We start from the raw sequence: 21,288 nt of genomic DNA on the forward strand, positions 1-21,288 counted from the left end.
TGGAAAAAAGGTGCCCTGATTCTCCCATTGTGGGCTATTTAAACAAACTGAACAAAAATTTCTGATGGGCCGGAAGAAGGTGACATCGGAAGTTTCATTTGAAGCAAAGGGGTAGAGGATGTGTACCACAGGAGAGCTGTCATGCTCTCTTCCCCTCCCACCCCCCATGTGCAGTATTAGTATCATAACTTGTCTGCCTTTGCACTACCGTCTGGAGCTTGTATCCATTCATTGCGTGCATACCACCAGCTACCGATGAAAAGATGCCTGTCAGTCATCTATTTCCATGGAGCCCATTCAAAAGCTCCAGCAGAAAGAAGAGTCAGACTGCACAGCTGGGATCACTGAGCGGCAGATTAAAGGAGCCACAGGTTTAGCACAGCACAGTTTGTGTTGAAAAGGAGCAGTTAATCTTTTTTATGGGTACAAATAGAAAAAAGGAAAAAGGAAAAACTCTCTGCCCATTACCATGGCAATGCAAAAATAAGTCAAGATAATGAGCATCATGACAATCAGATCCCATAAACTTATTGCCAGTTTCTCATGTGAAAATTAATCCTCATTTACAACATAAATATGGGATCTCACCGGGTTTTATTATATTACAATGTTTTTATACTGGGGAAGGGGAAGATGTCCAAGTGAGTTTGCAGCAGTTTTCAAAGATTTGCCTCTAAATGCCAGTGTGTTACATTGCTTTGCTGCTTTTATGCAAAAATGGAAAGCAGCATCTTACGGAAATTGCAAAAAAGCAACAACACAGAAAAAGTGCTAGTCATGTTTAGTTTGCAATTAGCATCTATTTGTACCAGCCAAGTTCTGTTAAATATTCACCTCAACCAACAACAAAGCTGCTTTAAAAATTAAAAAGCAAAGAGCGTGAAAACACCTAGATAGCAAGAAATAGGAATGAAATGTGGTCACGTGCTGCCATACATAAGGAAGGAGACAGCCACCTTGGAGAGGTATGGACTTGTAGTCTAAACGTAGAACTAGGAGCCAGGGACTTCTGAGTTTGACATTCACTTGTCATTTGACCACAGGCAGGTGACAACCTCTCAGCTTCAGTTTGCTCATCAGTAGGAAATGAGGATGTGAACCAGCCTCTCCTTGGTTTTCCTGTGCTCTGCACCAGTGGTTCTCAACCAGGGGTATGCATACCTCTGGGGTTATGCAGAGGTCTTCCAGGGGGTACATCAACTAGATATTTACCTAGTTTACAACACTGTTACATAAAACAGCACTAGCAAAGTCAGCACAAGCTAAAATTTCATAAGGAAGACCCACTGTTCCTCGGTCTAGTTTGACTATGTCTTCCTAAGTGGAAAACACAACATACAAGCTAGATATGATTCAAAGACAAAGAAACAAGTACGTAAAGATCAAAAACAACGACTTCTGCCTGAAATTTTACCTACTTTTGTTAAAGTAACACCCCAGACTACTGGAAAATATCCCCCATTTATTTACTTTGTGCATTTAGGAGCACCGTGTCCAGTCATTTTCACTGTTTCCCCTGTATAGTCTTTTTCCCCATTTGTGTGGGTCTTTCATACAGCAATGGCAGAGAGTAACTCATTTTAGAAAATGGAAGAAAAAAATTAAAAACCATAAAGACTGGCAGGGGAAACAGGACAAGTGTAGAACCTAAGACTGGTTTTAAATTTGTTTTAAACTGATCTTACAAGTTAACAGCACCCTTCAAAACAGATTACTACTTTTGTGCTCATCATTTGTGCTGCACTGCACATGCCTTGTATCTGTATATTCGTATGGAGAGTTTGATCTCTGCACTCAAAGCTTTTTCTCTCTATTCCAACCCTCCTGTCCTCCAAATCTTTTAGAAGGAACCAACAAATAGTAAGCAGATGCAAATACTCAGTAATTCACCACACAGTGAGGCCTCACAATTTTCAATACTTGATTTTAATGCTCAAATTTTGTTGTTAAGTAAACATCCTCCCGCTCTCATGTACTCTGAATTAACAATACAGTAGCAGCTTCCTCCCCTAGCAAGAGCAAGCCACAGACTTTATCACACCAGCAGTGGCCAATGAACATTTCCTCCCCCATTTCAAAATCTAAAGGTTACACACACAATTATTTCCACATTAGAGATTAAGAAGCAAACCCCAGGTGACAAAGCAGTGTTTAAGGCAACTGCACTGTTCGAAAAAATATTGCTAACAACATTACTAAGTAACTGGTTGTGTGAAAAGGGCTCAGCTCGCAAGAAAGGCAAAACAGCTCAGTTGATTCTTTTATATGGATAATTCACAGACCCACAGCTTCACTACAGCACTAGCCGCGAGGAAAGAGCTAAAGAATACTTTGCTATGTATTGTAATTACAATCAAAATGCCTCCTGTCATAAAAATAAAGGGAAGGGTAACCACTTGTCTGTATACAGTGCTATAAAATCCCTCCTGGCCAGAGGCAAAACCTGTAAAGGATTAAGAAGCTAAGATAACCTCGCTGGCACCTGACCAAAATGACCAATGAGGAGACAAGATACTTTCATATGCGGGGCGGGGGAAGAGGAGGAGGAAGGAAGGGAGGAACAAAGGGTTCGTAGGTCTGTGTGATGCTTTTGCCGGGAACAGATCAGGAATGCAGTCTCAGAACTTCTGTTAGCAAGTAATCTAGCTAGAAATGCATTAGATTTCCATCTATTTAATGGCTGGTAAAATAAGCTGTGCTGAATGGAATATATATTCCTGTTTTTGTGTCTTTTTGTAACTTAAGGTTTTACCTAGAGGGATTCTCTATGTTTTGAATCTGATTACCCTGTAAGGTATTTACCATTCTGATTTTACAGAGGTGATTCTTTTACCTTTTCTTTAAATAAAATTCTTCTTTTAAGAACCTGATTGCTTTTTCATTGTTCTTAAGATCCAAGGGTTTGGGTCTGTGTTCACCTGTACAAACTGGTGAGGATTTTTATCAAGCCTTCCCCAGGAAAGGGGGTGTAGGGCTTGGGGCTATATTTTGGGGGAAGACGTCTCCAAGTGGGCTCTTTCCCTGTTCTTTGTTAACACGCTTGGTGGTGGCAGCATAGGGTTCAAGGACAAGGCAAAAGTTTGTACCTTGGGGAAGTTTTAACCTAAGCTGGTAAAAATAAGCTTAGGGGGTCTTTCATGCAGGTCCCCACATCTGTACCCTAGAGTTCAGAGTGGGGAAGGAAACTTGACACCACCCTACAGTGAAACTAACTATTTGGGTCACACATTGACACATCTGTGGTATCCAACAGCAACTAAGAAAAACTAGGTTTTCCCCATTTTACATGCTCGGTTTTCAAAACAGTCTATGGTAGATGGATTCCAAAATCTCTGCTTAAAATACATTGAGGCATCAGCAATTCTAATGAATGCACGCTCCAGTGTACACGGTGTTTTCATCTACTTACGGATGTACCCCAGTACACGCCCACAAAGTAGCCCTTTGAAGAATCCGTATCACATGACATTTTTCTGGTTTTGAAACCCTATACATTTCCTACAGAAAAAGCACTCAAATACTCCAGTGACCAGCAGAAGGTCAAAACCCTAAAGTAGACAGATGCAGATGTACAAATAAGGTCTTTTCTCAAGAGCCAATCTCTTAGACGCCATCCTTGCGACCACGGATTTCACCTCCCTTTACACCAACAAGTATTGCCTGCCTCAGATATTTACAAGATAATGGGCAACCCTCAGCTATACTCCCCAAAACACATCAAACTCATCCATTTCTTCCTCACCACAACAATTTTACATTCAGCAAACATTTTGTCCAAACGATGACAATAGCGGTGGGTACTACAATGGCTCCCCAGTATGCCAACCTCTTCATGGGTCACCGTGAAGGAGAATTTCTGGATAAATGCACCACAAAACCCATGAAATACATCGATTATATTTTCATGCTCTGGATAGATGACATTAACTCCCTCATAGATTTCCACCCAACTTCAGAAACCATCACTCGTCCGTTAAACTCACTCTAGAACACTCCCACACTAGCATCAACTTCCTGGACACCACAATCAGCTTTAACAATGGAACCCTACAGACAAATATAAACAAGAAACGCACAGATCACCACACCTATTTGGACAGATCCAATAACCACCCAAAACACATCAAGACATTTGTTATCTACAGCCAGGCACTCAGATACCACAAACTATGCTCGGAGTAAAAAGTCCAGGATATATACACCTTAGCACACTTAAAACTGCCTTTACCAAACAACGATACCTCACCAGAGAAGTAGACTGCATCACGAAACAAGCCACCCAAACACCCTGAGAGAACCTGCTTCAATACAGAAATAAAACCACCTCCGAACGCACACCCCTAGTTGTCACGTACCGCCCCACACTGGAATCTATACGGAGTATCATTAAATAACTGCAATCCATACTTAATGGGGACCACATCCTGAAAGAAATCTTTCCTGAACCCCCTCTTCCGGCCTTCAAACAATCCCCAACCTCTCCAAGCTCACTTTTAGAAGCAAGCTCCACACAGATCAGGACATACCAACTCAAAACAGCACCAGACTCTGCCAGAACAACAGATGCAAAACCTGTAAACATATCTCCACTGCTACAATGACCAACACCCCGCACAACATACCTTTCAATATCCATGGGCCCTACACATGCCTATTACAACATGTGATGTACCTCACTCACCTTCTTCATTCACCACCTGAAGAGAGGCTTTCACGGGATTGGCTTTGCCATCAAAAATAAGATCACCAGTCAGCTTTTGGAGCTTCCTGTGGGGATCAAGGAGCATCTCATGACACTTCGGCTCAAGCTCAGCAACAACCAATATGCCACAGTCATCAGTGTATACGCCCCAACACTTGATGATGAGGAAGACAACAAGGAGCAGTTTTATAGTGCTCTCGATGCAGTCTTCACAGCCATACCTAAAGCAGACAAATTCATCCTCCTGGGAGATTTCAATGCCAGAATCAGATGGGACTCTCAACTCTGGAGCAGCACAATAGGCAAAGAAGGGGTGGGAAATGTAAGCCCCAATGGTATTCTCCTCCTCAGCAAATGTGTGGAGCATGACCTGCTCGTCACAAATACCATCGTTAGGCAGAGTAACAAATTTAAGACCACCTAGAAACAGCCTCAGTCCAAACACCGGCACCTCCTTGACTATGTTATAGTCAGAGCCTGAGATTTGACTCCATATAAGATGAGCCATGAGAGGTACAGATCACTGTTGGACAGACCATCGATTAGTAAGATCACTCATGTACCTGCAGCTCGCTCCACCACACCACAAACACCCAAAGACTAAGCAAAAGCAGTAGAACGTCAAAGTACTTCAAGACCAAGCTAGCTGCGAGACGTTCCAGCAACAGCTACCTGAGAAACTCTAACTTGCCTGATAACATCAGTGACATTCAAGAGCTTAAAAAATATCATTCACAGTGCATGTGCTGAAACTATAGAATATTCCACTTATCAGCACCATGACTGGTTTAACAAAAACAACAAGGAAATCCTAGTATTAATTCAACAGAAAAGAACTGCATTCTGTAATTGGCAAAATGATTCCTCTAACCAACGATAACATGAGGCCTACCACTTGCTCAAAGTCAAAGTCCAAAGGAGGTTACGTGACATCAAAAATAAGTGGTGGCACGAGAAGGCCTCTGAGATCCAGGGTTTCGTAGATCAGGATGACATGAGAAGCTTCTTTCGAGCAACAAAAGCTACGTATGGGCCAAGCTCCAAAGGCCCAACCCCCTTAAGTTCCCAGGATGGCTCCACCCTCCTCAAGAACAATGCGGCCACTAAACAACGCTGGAAGGAGTGCTTTGAGAGCCTACTAAACTGCGAATCCACGGTTTCTAAAGACACCCTTCCACAAGGCTCTGCAATGGAACCCCTTGCTGATCCCCCCCATCTTCTGAGGAAGTCTGGGTGTGCTATCACCCAGACAAAAAAAAAAAAAAAAACACAAGACATCAGGCCCAGACAGCTTCCCAGCTGAGCTTTTTAAAGCCAGTGAAACAATGCTCCAGCACAAACTTTGCCAACTCCTTGACAAAATCTTGACCTGTGAAGAAATTCCACCTGACTTTAAGAAGGCCAACATTGTTACAGTATTTAAGAAAGGGGACAAATCTTTGTGCGGGAACTACCGAGGTATTGCCTTCCTCTCCATCACAGGGAAGACCCTTGCCCAGATCCTACTAAACCGCCTCCTCCCCCTTGCCGAAGAACTCCTCCCTGAATCACATTGTGGATTCAGGCCATCCCGAGGCACAACTGACATGATCTTCGTGGCACAACGGATTCAGGAGAAGTGCAGACAGCAACACCAGGAACTGTTCATAGCATTCATCAATCTAACCAAGGCCTTTGGCTATCAATCGTGATGCCCTATGGAAGATGCTGTGCAGGTTTGGCTGCCAACAAATATTCATTTCCATCATCAGACTACTGCATGATGGGATGACTGCCACCATGCTGTGTAACGGCTCAGAGACCGAACCATTCATCATTCACACTGGTGTCAAGCATCATTGCTCCAACACTCTTCTCCACTTACCTTGCCGTGATCCTAACTCTCATTCATGACCATATTCCTGATGGAATCAGGACTGAATATCGTATGGATGGTCAACTCTTCAATCTTCGACATCTCCAAACAAAATCTAAGATCACGAGAATTGGCATCACTGACTTCAGTATGAAGATGACAGCGTCATTCTCTCACACACACAGAGGCCAACATGCAAAGTACCCTAAACCTTTTTGCAGATGCCTCTCACAGCCTGGGTCACTCTCTCAACGTCGGGAAAACCAAGGTATTCTATCAGCCCTCACCTGCACAAACTACTCTTCATACTCTACAAACCACCATCAGTAGAGAACCCCTGGAAAACGTGGACCATTTTCCTTACCTTGGCAGCCACCTCTCCCAAACAGTCAGCATTAATACAGAAATTGAATACAGGATCCGCTGTGCCAGCACATCCTTTGGAAGACTACTCAAACAAATCTTCAATGACAGGGGTCTGCAAACTGGCACCAAGATCTTGGTTTACAAGGCAGTTGTCATCCCCACCCTTCCCTATGGGTGTGAGACCTGGGTAACCTATCGACAACGTCTCAAGCAGCTGGCGTGGTTCCAGCAGTGCTGCCTCAGGAGGCTTCTCAGGATCAGCTGGGAAGACCGACGCAGTAACATCAGGGCTCTCTCTGCAGCCATCAGCAGCAGTATAGAAGCACAGGCCATGAAACACCAACTCCGCTGAGCTGGACGCTTTGTACGTATGCCTGACGCTCGCCTCCCAAAGCAAGTACTCTTCTCTCAGTTAAATCAGGGAAGGAGGGCAGCGGAAGTGTTTCAAAGACATACTGAAAGTACATCTTAAAAAGTAAGGCATCAATGCAACAAACTGGGAGAACACGGTGGCGTCACACCATACACCAAGCCACAGCTCACTTTGAGGAGAACAGATGTGCTCATGAGACAGAGAACATAAGAACGGTCATACTGGGTCAGACCAAAGGTTCATCAAGCCCAGTATCCTGTCCTCTGACAGTGGCCAATGCCAGGTGCCCCAAAGGGAACGAACAGACAGGTTATCATCAAGTGATCCGTACCCTGTCACCCAATCCCAGCTTCTGGCAAACAGAGGCTAGGGACAAAGGAGGAAAGAAAGGACACAAAAGTCCAGCCAGCAACTCTGTCTCCTCCAAGATTACATCTGTCACTTCTGTGGGAAAATTTTCAGGGCACGAATTGGGCTCCTCAACCACTTAAAAAGCCACCAATGAACCCCCTTGGCAGACATCATCCTCGCATCGAGGGACAGCCAAAGATGAGACCTCACCCAGTGCACTAAATGCCCCAGTAACAACTATGTCAATGAAACTAGACAATCGCTACACCCTTGAATAAACTCTCACAGAAAAATGATAAAAGACAAAACCACCCAGTCACCTGTGGGTGAACACTTTTCACAAAATGATCACTCTATAGCTGACCACTCAGTCCTTGTTCTCCAAGGAAACCAGCACAATGCCTTCAAAACACGAGCCTGGGAGCTTAAATTCTTAACTCAGTTAGATATTAAAAATCATGGACTAATAGAGAGAGACACTGGATTTACATCTTATTACAACAATCTGTAACCCACTAGCGATCACCCCCCAAACTGCCTTTTTCCCCCCTCCCACCCTTCCTTTCCCCCTATGATTGGACGGGAGTTAACAGGCCACTTCACCTTGAATGGTCCCTTGAAATATGTGTTAACTACTTGCGCTAAACAATCTGTTCCACCTTGTATTTAGCTCTGACATATTCCATTTCCCAGGCCTCAAGAAGAGCTTTGTGTTTGTCTCTCTCATCAATAGAATTTGGTCCATTTAAAGATATTACTTCACCCACCTTGTCTCTCTAATATCCCAGGACCAAAATGGTTATAACATCACTACATAAAAACTCTTAAACAAACATTTGCAACAGAAAAAGATAAAGCTAACAGTTTGTAATGTCAACTAGCTTAATGGAAAATTGTGGTAAACGGGAATAAGATTCTCTATGTACTAAGGGTGGAATTTTTAAGTGCTTACATGATGTAGATTTACAAGTCCCATTGACATTCAACACAGCTTGTGCTCTTAAGTCACTTAGGAAGTCCAACCCTAAATGTTTTGATGTTGATTCCATGCAAGTGTGCCCATTTAATACCAGTGGCCAATTTCTGATTTGGGGTTAATTGTAAAACAGTTTTCCCTGCTCCAAAGAGCCCTTTGGACCCAATCCTGCATTTCTTATGTAGGCAAAGCTCGCCAGTAATTTCAATTAGGAACTGCAGTGCTGGGATCTAAGAGTCAACTGAGGCCTGTAGTACAAGTGGGTTTTCAATTTTCCACGAGGAATGATACAACTACCCTCCATCTTATTTTCATTTACTGTAAATGAATGATGTTGAGGTTATGCTTTACTGCCCCAATCCTGCAAACACTTACATGAGAGTAGTCCCATTGACAATGAGACTGCTGAAGTGCATGAAGTTAAGTATGTGTTTAAATGTTGGAAGGATCGGAGCCTAAGCAAGCTAGGAGTCATGAGAAGTCAGGTAATCACGTGCCTAAAAGCTTTAAATAAATCTAAGAGACCACATTCTCTAACTGTGTTCCAAAATTTATAATCAGATAGTGATGCTGCACTTGGTAGCTAAGTGATGGGCACTAAAAACAACCAGGCATGTAGTATTAAGCTTTAAAATGAGCCTAACTTAATTCTTTAGCAATAATAACTGTTAACAATGGGTGAAAAGCAGCATTCTGTTTAATTATTTGATTTTCAGCTATTTAATGGAAAAAAGATAGGTCATGTGAAAGCAGCAGACAATAAGTGGGCTGGACTACATGGTACGATAAGAAAAACGTTACTATGTTAATTAGAATTAACGTAAGAAGATTAAAGCAAGCTGAGAACATTATGATGCACCTACAGTACAAATACAGCTGCTGCTTCTAGTACTTATTATGCGGTTTTACACTTTTGTATAAAACGCATGCAGTGTCAGATTCTTCCGCCCCACTGCTGTGCCGAATGACTAAGTGATAAACTGCCCCCCAAGCATTCTCTCTTATGCTCTCCATTTGGGAGAGGCTTGCTCTTATAGATATAATATGACGCACACTCAGTTACTTAGAACAACCACCCCCGTTTTTCCCCCAAAAGCTGGAAGCACTTCTCACTCTGTTTCAAAATTAAAATTCTTAAAAGTTAAAAAGACTGATCGACATCATCATGTGAGCGTTACCAGGGCTGGCATCAGAAAACCCGGTGCTGCTTTCCTCTTAATTGGACGTGGCACCAAAAACATCAGCTAAGTGCCAATTATATAACCAACCTCTATCAAAGATATTTAAATATCCTAAGCCTGCAGAAAAATGTGCAAGGCCATATTAAACATCAAGACACTGTCCGGCACGTTTCCTCTTCTACAAAAAAACAAAAAGAGGGGAAGTTTATTCTTCAGAAAGCATTGCTCCCATGTTGTCCCTTCATATGGATTTCTGTTGGATACTAGATAAAAGACTATTTGAACTTTTGTCAGTTTTACACCTTCCCCAGTTACTCGCAAATATATCAGCTTTTAGGAAAATGGTGTGGCACAATCAGGTGCTGGTCCATGACCGGGGCTCCCTTAGGTACCAGCATAACACAAATAATCATACAGGGTTAAAAGCACCTTCCATGCATGCTAGTCACTTAGCTTGAAGTGATCTTCCAACCCAGCTAGGGAAACCCCCTTTGCCTAGGAGCCCAAGGCAAGACGTAGCACCCTCTGAGTAAATAAGAGGGTCAGGTTTCCTGCCCATTGGATGAGAACAGGGGAGGATGGGTGCAGGATCTGAACAGCAGCAAACTGAGCTGTCAGTTAGAGGTGAGGGTGACCAGGAGGGCTGAGTGGTAGCGAACCAAAGAATTTAGTGGTAAGGGGAGTAGGGGCTGAGCAGAGCAGAACTACTGAGCTGCTAGTCAGAGGGGTGACGAATGGGCCTCGTTGGTGCCAACTACATACAATGCTTTGGGAGAAGGTGATAGCATCCTGGAAAGAACGTCTGCTGGGCCTCAGCTTGAATGTGTTTTTTAGTGCACTGATCAGGAGTGTATGGTGAGTGGAGAACCAAGAGATGTGGTTTAGGCTTTTCAGTTACACTCAGGTAATTCAAAGGCAAGCAAATGTTTAATATTCCAGCCAAGCTGAAATAGGCTACATAGCAACTTCTAAAGCCATGTAAGTTTAGCAGCAGAAGCTTTGGCCAGGCAGACTTTGATTTGATTTTAAGAGGGAGAATAAAGCTTGCACGCTAAAGGTTACAGTCGGAAAGTGGCTATCATTTTCATGTCAGAAAGATAAAATCTTGTGTACTTTGCAGAAAGCATGAAAAGCTTGGTCATCAGGACACTCTGCTTGTAACCGGGTATAAGACCATTAGAATTGGGTTCCTAAACATACACAACCACTCTGCTGCTCATGTGAAATGCATGGAAGCAGGAAACGCATCACTTTGTCCCCAAGAAGCTCCCATTACCGATTGCTCCATAAAATGCTCCATGAGAAGATCTTAAACTTGCCGAGCTTGTTGAACACCGGTTATAGAGCAGTTAAACATGACTTCAGTTTGAGATTTTGAAATACATTGCAACTTGCAAGCCAAAGATGGCCTTACTCTTGGAGCAAGCTATATTTAACATCCACAGGGAAATGCTTTACAAAGACAAATACAGGGTCTTAGAAAAGTTTCTCAGAAATACAATCAGAAAGCTAGGTTTTATTACCATACTTGCTGTTGGATCCACTGACAGGTCTGTAGCTGAACCAAGAGTCTGCATACATCAGTTTTGTGTAGGATGGAAACCTTGTACTATCTTTGTGATAGAGTACACTTGGAATCTGGGACAGCTGATGGTATCACACAGGGAATAACATCAGCTTTGGCAGTGGCACAAATTGAGTAAGAAGAGCTCAAACCAAAATTCAGATTGCATAGCAATGACTACGGGCTTTTCAAATGTTGTACAGGCCAAGTTCAGATAAGGTAATCACGGTGTGCATTGCACCAATCACGTCTCTATTGTGTATCTCAACAAATGTTATCCCTTTCTTTAAGAGGGAGTTTGTTTTGGAATATGAACAGGAGGACTTGTGGCACCTTAGAGACTAACAAATTTGAGCATAAGCTTTCGTGGGCCACAGTCCACTTCATCGGATGCATAGAATGGAACATATAGTAAGAAGATAGATATATACACATATAGAGAACGTGAATATGTTTTCCAATTTTGCTATTTAAAGTGGCAAATAATAAGTGTTTCAAGTTCTGGCTGATGACTTTGATGCTCCTATGAGCTACTTCAGAAACATCCACCATTTACACTCAGTTGGTCAAGCCCCAATAATGAAGACAGTGATAAGTCATCATTTGGTTCACACCTATTATAAACATATTGCAGAAACTAAGTCAAGCACTGATACAACCCAACTTACAGGAATTCTTAAGGACACCAACACAGGCAAATTTAAGAGCACACCTTTATTTGATCTCTTGTTGAGGTGTAGAACTATGATTAAGTGGCATCCAACAGGAACTCAAAAAATTATCTGCCGCACATTGCATTTGTTTATCTATTTTTGAAAACTACCCAAATGAAGAAACAAAGTAAGCCACACATTACACTTACCCAGCATGAAGCAACGGTTTCCTACCCAGAAAGAGGTCAACACATTTATTTTGCATGTTCCTGAGCAGCACAACAATGGAAGCTTTCACTCTTTAGTTTGCTCGAGAAAAGGATTTACATCATGAAGTCTAAGCCAGCAACTGAATGAAAAAGTGGGCCACGTTCACGCCTGGCGTACAATATCAAAGGCACTACAGATGTGTAGTGTAATACAGATTTTCCAAGAAAAGCCCAAATTCTTAACTGCATGGATTTCTTCTGAATTTCCAAAGACTCTAACCAGCCTGAAGTGACTCGATACCCCTGAGGAAACAGAGTGGAAGTCTCAGAATTAGCCTCTTTCTCACTAGGTGGACACTACAGTTGTAGCTGACAACTCCTAGAGCGGGGTGCCCAACCTGTGGCTTCGGAGCCACATGCGGTTCTTCAGAGGTTAATACGCGGCTCCTTACCGAGGCACTGATTCCGGGGCTGAAGCAATAGATGATTACTTGCCAATTTGCTGGGGGTTCTCACTGCTCAACCCCCTGCTCTGCCCCCACTCCACCCCCCCCAAGGCCCTTGCCCCTTCCCCTAAGCCTTGCATGCCCTCGCTCCTCCCCTCTCTCCCCATAGCCTCCTGCGCAGGTGAAATAGCCGATTGTGGTGGGCGTGGGATGGAGTAGGCACTGATTGGAGGGGGCTGCCGGCAGGCAGAGGCACTGGGGAGCAGATGGGGGGCTGCTGACGTATTACTGTGGTTCTTTGGCAATGTACATTTCAAATTCTGGTTCCTTCTCAGGCTCAGGTTGGCCACCCCTGTCCAAGAGACGTGACAAGACTCCCATAGTGTAAGCAATGTCTCCCACTAACAAAGGAATGCCTGAGCCTCATCTGTCTTCCAAAAGCAAAGAGACAAAAGAACAGGGCAACACACGGTACCATGTACAGGAAGGGGATTTAATAGAGGGAAGGAAAATATGTATCAACTTTTTTGAAAGTACCTAGAAAAAGTACAAAGGCTCTGTGCTACCTGGTTCCTTATCTTGTGTGCCAGTCCATACAGGACACAAACTAGAGTTGTATGTTCTGCAACCCCCATTAAAGACCAAGGATAATAAAAGAAGTGGAACTAATAGTTTTCAAGAAGCCGCAGCTAAACAAACTCTGTATGTGTCTTCAAAATGACTATAAAACTGTCCTGATGAGACTAACAATTGCAACCCTCCTTCCAACAATCTTCCAGTTCCACCTTTGAGGGAGAAAAGAGAATGCCCTGACCAAAACTGACTTAAGTCATTTTGTAAGGTCACCCTGAATTTACCTGCCAAGCTACTTATACAAACCCCACCACCTTAGTACCTAAACTTCAATCCAGAGCGATTCAGCAAGCAGTGATTGCAAAGCCACTTTTAACTATCCCAGAAATAATTTCAGCCTAGAAAAACACCACATTATTATTATTATTATTAATACAGTAAAAAAGGTCTAGAAGGTGCAGTCATGGACCAGAACCCCATTGTGCTAGGTACTATACAAAGAGGCAGTTCCTATTCCAAAGGGCATACAATCTAAGGTTCCACGTATGTTGACTATATACTATTTTCTGTTGTGTTTTGCACTGCCCTGTAATGTTCCTGCTACTGATTTTAGGCTGATTTTTGTAGCTGAGACCCGTTATCCATTTGGTACAGATCACCTACTGTACAGCAATAAGTACACTTACAGCGCTGTACAGTCACATCACAATGAAATTCACAATGTGACAATATCATATCTCAGCATCATGCAGTAACTGGTTTTTCCCTGAAGGACAAAATCCACGAGGTGGTAACTCAGTCTACTTTACACACAGAGTTCAGGCACTGTAATGAAGATCAAGCTATCTGAGTCATTCATTGCCTTCTCCCCAGTGATTGTTGAGTAACTTCTCACCTCTCCACAGGACTCATGCCCATCTTTCCTCCTTCTTCAAGGGACTCTTTCCCCGCTCACCCAACCCAACCCCTTCTTTCACTTACTGTCCTCATGCTAGGTGTTTCCACACAGCTGATCTGGGGCTGGTATTCTATCATTTGTCATTGCAAATTTACCACCACAAAACACAAAGTTAGGAAACCAAGGTTACAGGCAATGAACACAGGACTGAGAGCCATGAAACTCCCAAGTCATAATCATGGGACTGACATGTGCATGGTCTGAGTAAATCACAGATCCCGTGTCTCAGTTTCCCCATAAGTACCATGCAGGTAACACCCTTCTGATAGATTGTTTGGGGGATTAATTAAGATTTGTAAGCCTCTCCCCCCACCCCAATAAATCAGAAACTGCTATAAAAAATACAAAATATTTGAACATGACAGAATTAATCCCCAGTTTATACTTAACTCTGACCACCGATTCCCATCTGTGCACTTCATATTGGGGCTTATTTATTATTTTAACACCACCCCAAACTAAATGAGCTAAGTGCCATTCAATACAGACAGCAGACACGATCCCATGGATCTTACAAGCTAAAACAGACACAAGACAAACAAGGTGGATGACAAGACAACAGCCAAGAGCAGGAATGGAATTGTACATCAGCACATGGTTATTCAGCAAAGGCGAATATACAGCACCATGGAGCAAAGATAACAATGAATTAATAAGTAGCAGAGATGGGCTCTGGTTCTGCAATTGGACCCACACAGGGGATCCCCTGCAACCCTTACAGAGCTTTTATGAAGTCAGTAGGAACCCTACACAGATGGAGGCGACTGCCCACAGATATCCAATTACGGATCGGGGCTCAATCAGCAGGTTACTGGTTAGCTAAATACCACAGGCAGGTCCATTGGGGTGCACGCCCTTCCTGCCACTCTTGAAAGGTTCCCCCAGACATCCCCCAGTCTTCTCCCAACTCCCATGCACACCTCCCTACTACCCTGCTCCTCTGTGGCCCCCCTCCAATTCCTCAGTGCCCCCCACTGTCCTTGTGCCCCACACAAATACTGAGTGCACCTGTCTCCCTCAGCTCCTCTCACCCTGGTTGGCCTCAGCTGCCCTTGCTCCCCCAGCCCCAGGAACACCTTCAACTCCCCCCCCCCACTGGGTACACTCACACCACACAAGATCCCCCCCATTCCCCCAACACCAGCAGCTCCCAGACCTCCCCACGCAACCCACCCCTGGGTGACCCTTGGTGCTCCCCAATTCTGTTACACCCACAGCTCCCCTCTCGCCCCCACTCCTCCAGCCATCCCCCCCGCTCCCATCCCCCTCCCCCCGCTCCTCCAGCCATCCCCCCGCTCCCATCCCCCTCCCCCAACCATCTCCCCCACTCCCATTCCCCTCCCCCACAGGGCCCCCCCAGCTCCTCCCCCTCCCCCACAGGGCCCCCCCAGCCATCCCCCCCGCTCCCATCCCCCTCCCCCAACCATCCCCCCCGCTCCCATCCCCCTCCCCCAACCATCCCCCCCGCTCCCATCCCCCTCCTCCAGCCATCCCCCCTGCTCCCATCCCCCTCCTCCAGCCATCCCCCCTGCTCCCATCCCCCTCCTCCAGCCATCCCCCCTGCTCCCATCCCCCTCCTCCAGCCATCCCCCCTGCTCCCATCCCCCTCCCCCACAGGCTCCCCCCAGCTCCTGCAGCCATCCCCCCCAATCCCTCTCCCCCACAGGGCCCCCCCAGCACCTCCAGCCATCTCCCCCACTCCCATTCCCCTCCCCCACAGGACCCCCCAGCACCTCCAGCCCTCCCCCCACTCCTCCAGCCATCTCCCCCGCTCCCATCCCCCTCCCCCACAGGCCCCCCCCAGCTCCTGCAGCCATCCCCCCCACTCCCAATACCCCTCCCCCACAGGGACCCCCCGGCTCCTCCCCCTCCCCCACAGGACGACCCCCCCCCCCCCGCGCTCCCACCCCGGGGTCCGGCCGGGTCACCTTATGCGCCGCTGTCCGGCTCCGCAGGGCCTTGAGCCGCTCCCTCCGCCGCAGCGCCGCCTCCTGCAGCCGCCCCACGCCGGAGCCGGAGCCGGAGCCGGGGCCGATGCCGGGGTCGGGGCCGGGACCTGAGTTGGCAACGGGGGCCGCCATTTTCCCCAACGCCCGGCAGACACCGCGCGGGGGAGGGGACAGGCCCGGCCAATCGAGCGGCCTCCGCGGGGCCAGGGGGAGCCCCGAGCGCATCGATCGGAGCCTGAGCGCTTCGGGCGGGAGCCAGGGTGGGGGCGGGGATCCGGGGCGGGGGGCAGGAGGAGGGAGCGGGGTGGGGGAGGGGAGCAGAGGGAATGGGGCAGGAGGAGGGAGCGGGGTGGGGGAGGGGAGCAGAGGGGATGGGGCAGGTGGAGGGGGCGGGGTGGGGAAGGGGAGCAGAGGGGATGGGGCAGGAGGAGGGGGCGGGGTGGGGGAGGGGAGCAGAGGGGATGGGGCAGGTGGAGGGGGCGGGGTGGGGAAGGGGAGCAGAGGGGATGGGGCAGGAGGAGGGGGCGGGGTGGGGGAGGGGAGCAGAGGGGATGGGGCAGGAGGAGGGGGCGGGGTGGGGGAGGGGAGCAGAGGGAATGGGGCAGGAGGAGGGGGCGGGGTGGGGGAGGGGAGCAGAGGGGATGGGGCAGGAGGAGGGGGCGGGGTGGGGGAGGGGAGCAGAGGGGATGGGGCAGGAGGAGGGGGCGGGGTGGGGGAGGGGAGCAGAGGGAATGGGGCAGGAGGAGTGAGCGGGGTGGGGAAGGGGAGCAGAGGGGATGGGGCAGGAGGAGGGGGCGGGGTGGGGGAGGGGAGCAGAGGGGATGGGGCAGGAGGAGGGGGCGGGGTGGGGAAGGGGAGCAGAGGGATGGGACAGGAGGAGGGGGCGAGGTGGGGGAGGGGAGCAGAGGGGATGGGGCAGGAGGAGGGGGCGGGGTGGGGGAGGGGAGCAGAGGGGATGGGGCAGGAGGAGGGGGCGGGGTGGGGAAGGGGAGCAGAGGGATGGGGCAGGAAGAGGGAGCTGATGGGGGAGGGGAGCAGAAGGGATGGGGCAGGAGGATTGAGCAGGGTGGGGAAGGGGAGCAGGCTGGGAGAGGGGGTAACAGGACTGAGAAGGAGGAAGGGACTAGGGGAGAGTGGGGAAGTAGAAGGGACGGGGAGAGGAGAAGGCAGGGGAGAATCAGGGACAGGACAGCAGCAGCTGCCCTCAGGAGTAGGCCTCCCTTTCCCTGCTAGTCTCTAGGCTTGCCGGGGTTGGTAGGCTCCTGTCCCTGGCTCCCCGCATGCTACCTAGGATTCCTGTCACTGGGAAAGTCCACCTTGCCCCTAGATCTCTCTATCCACAGGACAGGTTTCAGAGTAACAGCCGTGTTAGTCTGTATTCGCAAAAAGAAAAGGAGTACTTGTGGCACCTTAGAGACTAACCAATTTATTTGAGCATAAGCTTTCGTGAGCTAAAGCTTATGCTCAAATAAATTGGTTAGTCTCTAAGGTGCCACAAGTACTCCTTTTCTTCATCCACAGGATGACAGTCTGGCCCTAGGAATCTCTCGCCCCATCTCTCCCAAAGCTCTGTGCGAACGGAGACACAAACGGGACCATGGGTTCATTTCACCCTCTCCTGAGGTAGGAGGCTGCAGCACATGGACAGCGCTAGACAGCAGGTTAGTGCAGAAAGAGGGAAGAGTCCCACGTCCAATTGAAACGACAGGTGGATTTAGGGGGCGTGAGTATAATTGGCTCAGATGGATTTTCTAATGTTTAAGAACAAGAAGAAAATAACCCTTACACGGTCCCTCTTTCAGGCTTGAAAAAAGCTAAAAGGGCAGAATCCCAGGTTTATTCTCCTTGTTTTCTTCCGGCTCATCCCACAGCCCTCTGACTGTGAACAATTTGTTTGTGTCACTCACACACCTCGTCCTGGGGCTTGACATCTACCCGAGAGGTACAGCTGTCTTCAGGGATCGTGACTAGAAGTGTGGTCATGAACGTAGCTGGGTCCTAACCCACAGAGGACAGCAGAGTCCCCATGACCCTTTCAGCGCCTGGCCTCTCTGCTGAGAGTGACAATCATGGGCAAAAACAGCCAGAGGAGAATTCCACTTGTGAACGGGACCTTCCTGTTGGGTTTCTGCCAACGGAGGCAACTTCTGCACTAGCTGCAACTCTTCCATTCCAGGGTAGCGGGTACTCCAGAGGCGTGGCAGACCAGAGCTCTGTTTCACTGACCGCTGGTATAAGGTCCCTTGGCGAAGCTGGCAGCAGAGAAGAATTGGGTTCAGTGAGTCCAGTTATTGTTGAATATTCTAGTGGTTTCTGGGATGTGAACATTTGGGACCCATCAAATTCATTTCACCAAAGAACCCACCAGTAAATAAGTAAATATTAGTAAATAAGTGACATCTGAGAAGCGAATAAGTTATACTAACTTCATTTAGCCTTTAAGTTCAGAACTTTCCAGCAAATCTGCCAACAAACGGCAAGCTGCTTTGCTTTTTTGTTACCTGTGTGGAAACCATTAACAACTCAATGCACTGAGCAAAGATCGAACAGGACCCTTATGGGGGAAATAACCTTTCTGATGATACAGTGTGGCACAACCTTCAAACCCGGAGAGGAGCCCTTGTTCAACCGTTTATACAGTCACTACATCCACACGGGGTCTGTGACATTATGGAGCAAGCTACTTGCCTGCTGGTGATAAAGAACGTTTGTAAGCTTTGCATTTCTCGGGTGGCAGCTGCTGTAACTTCTTGGCTGCCAGACTCAACAGACGCACGCTTGGCTAGGTTACAGGACAGACACTTATGTCTGACTAAGAGAGATTCTCACATGCTTTAGAGTAACCATTTTAGGCCCTGATCCAGTGCCATTAAATTCAATAGGAAGAAAGTATCATTATCCCCATTTTACAGATGGAGAAACTGAGGCATGGGGTGGTTAAGTGACTAGCCCAAGGGCATACATACAGAGTCACTGTAACAGATGGGTTAGAGCTCCAGGGTTCTTTGACTCTCAGTCCCGTAATCAGACCACTAGGAAACACCTCTTTCAAGTTAGGTGTTAGTATTTCTTTATGCACAACACAAATGTGCCTCTGTGCTTGTCAGAATTACGTTAGTGTCACAAGCTGTTTTCAAGAGAAATTCAGTCCCACAACAGACTGGCAGTGAACTAAACAGGAAATCCTGCTTTAAAAATAGCTAGAGACAAAATCAAAGAAGAATTAAACAGTTCAAAATTCAGTAAATTACACCATGAAAACTTTCTCGAGCCCCATGCCACAGGTATTAGGCAGGTCATTTTGGAAGGGAAAATATCACACCCAAACAACTGTTCACATGCTACATTAAAGAGTACTGTTATGTTAGGGTCTCCTGAATCCACATGTTAGCAGGTTTCTGCCTAAATGTAAACAAAGCATGAGGCTATCTAGATAGATTCAGGTATGAGGGTACTGGCTGTGCACAATAGAAGGCCTTGGGAATGATACTAAGCTAGATGGGCCCATTGGTGTCTGCATTTTAAAGAACTGAAAAGCGGTTATATTAAGTACACGTCAAGGCAAACGTATGGAAGTAGCACTGTCAGCAACAAGAACATGCATAATGAGACATTGGACAAAGGAATCTGTAGGTTCAGTGTCAGAACGGGTGAAGGGCAGGAGCAAATGCAACTCATTAGCATATTGCTTATCTGCTCAGAGGTCTTTCAGAGACATCCAGCAGGAGAGGGGACCTATTTTTAAGTTTAAATTTGATAGACTGCCTTTGTAAACATGCTTGTTTGTTATGACGTGTATAGTGCTTTACAGAATTTGTACTTGGGCTATCTAAGTGCCTGCATTGTTTTAAACTGATGTGTAATGAGATTTTATAGGCACTGTATTGGGTATGTAAAGATAAAACTGTATTTTCGTAGTTGCAATCTACACACCTCTTTTTTAATCTCATCCCATTTCATGTGTTGTCCAAGAGGCCCCACTGCCCAGAGAGGGGGAGTCCGGGATTCTGGGTTCTACTCACAGCTCGCTAATCTTAGCTAAATAGCATCACAGCTTTGTGCCTCGGTTTCCCCACATGTAAAATGCAGCTAACACCTACATGCCGGAGCAGTTAATTTATTAATATTTGTAAAGTGTTTAAAGATCCTCAGGTGAAACACTTATGAATATGGCCCTACCAAATTCACAGCATGTCAGTGTTGCTGGTTGCTGGTTGCAGGCACAATTGCACCTACACCACCATTTATGTGTCATAAATATAAAGGGAATTCTGTATACAGTGCTATAAAATCCCTCCTGGCCAGAGGCAAAGTCCTTTTACCTGTAAAGGGTTTAGAAGCTCAGGTAACCTGGCTGGCACCTGACCCAAAATGACCAATGAGGGGACAAGATACTTTCAAATCTGGAGTGGGGGAAAAGGCTTTTGTCGGTCTGTGTGATACCTTTGCCGGGAACAGATCAAGGATGCAAGCCCTCCAACTCCTGTAAAGTTAGTAAGTAATCTAGCTAGAAAATGTGTTAGGTTTTATTTGTTATGGCTTGTGAAATTCGCTGTGCTAGAGGAAATGTGCATTCCTGTTTTTGTGTCTTTTTGTAACTTAAGGTTTTGCCTAGAGGGATTCTCTATGTTTTGAATCTGACTGCCTGTAAGATTATCTTCCATTCTGATCTTACAGAGTTGTTCTCTTATCTTTTTTTGATCTTCTAATAAAGTCCTGTTTTTTAAGAATCTGATTGGGTTTTTTGGGGTCTTAAAAATCCAAGGCTGGTCTGTGCTCTTCTTGTTTACTCTCAAGCCTCCCCAGAAAAGGGGGTGTAAGGGTTTGGGGGGATATTTTGGGGAAATAGGAACTCCAAGTGGTCCTTTCCCTGATTGTTTGTTAAATCACTTGGTGGTGGCAGCGTTTACCTAATCCAAGGGCAAAGACTTTGTGCCTGGGGGAAGTTTTAACCTAAACTGGTAGAAATAAGCTTAGGGGATCTTTCATGCGGGTCCCCACATCTGTACCCTAGAGTTCAGAGTGGGGAAGGAACCCTGGCAACTTGTGTGCTGGGGATTTATGCAAACAGGAATCTAGGCCGGCACCAATCTTTCCATATGTGACAGCCGCCCTCTTGCCCAACACCCTAT

At 46.5% G+C, this 21,288-nt stretch overlaps 1 protein-coding gene and 1 long non-coding RNA gene across 3 annotated transcripts in view; one reads left to right on the forward strand and one right to left on the reverse strand.

The window, feature by feature from the left end:
- Nucleotides 1-16,303, reverse strand: part of CCDC12 (coiled-coil domain containing 12) — a 78,428-nt gene extending 62,125 nt beyond the window's left edge. The window contains exon 1 of the mRNA XM_048837358.2: nt 16,136-16,303. Coding sequence (XP_048693315.2) covers nt 16,136-16,288 — 153 coding nt within the window. The 5' untranslated portion in view covers nt 16,289-16,303. The remainder of the gene's footprint in view (nt 1-16,135) is intronic.
- Nucleotides 16,304-16,357: 54 nt separating this feature from the next.
- Nucleotides 16,358-20,886, forward strand: LOC142071236 (uncharacterized). 2 transcript variants are annotated; one of them, XR_012667318.1, is made up of 3 exons: nt 16,358-16,416; nt 17,678-17,817; nt 17,959-20,886. It is a non-coding gene; the product is annotated as an uncharacterized LOC142071236 (long non-coding RNA). The 2 variants fall into 2 exon arrangements; XR_012667319.1 differs by having other exon boundaries at nt 18,028-20,886.
- Nucleotides 20,887-21,288: the final 402 nt, after the last annotated feature.

This window comes from Caretta caretta, chromosome 2 (assembly GCF_965140235.1).
Source record: "Caretta caretta isolate rCarCar2 chromosome 2, rCarCar1.hap1, whole genome shotgun sequence".
NCBI classification, from domain to species: Eukaryota; Metazoa; Chordata; order Testudines; family Cheloniidae; genus Caretta; species Caretta caretta.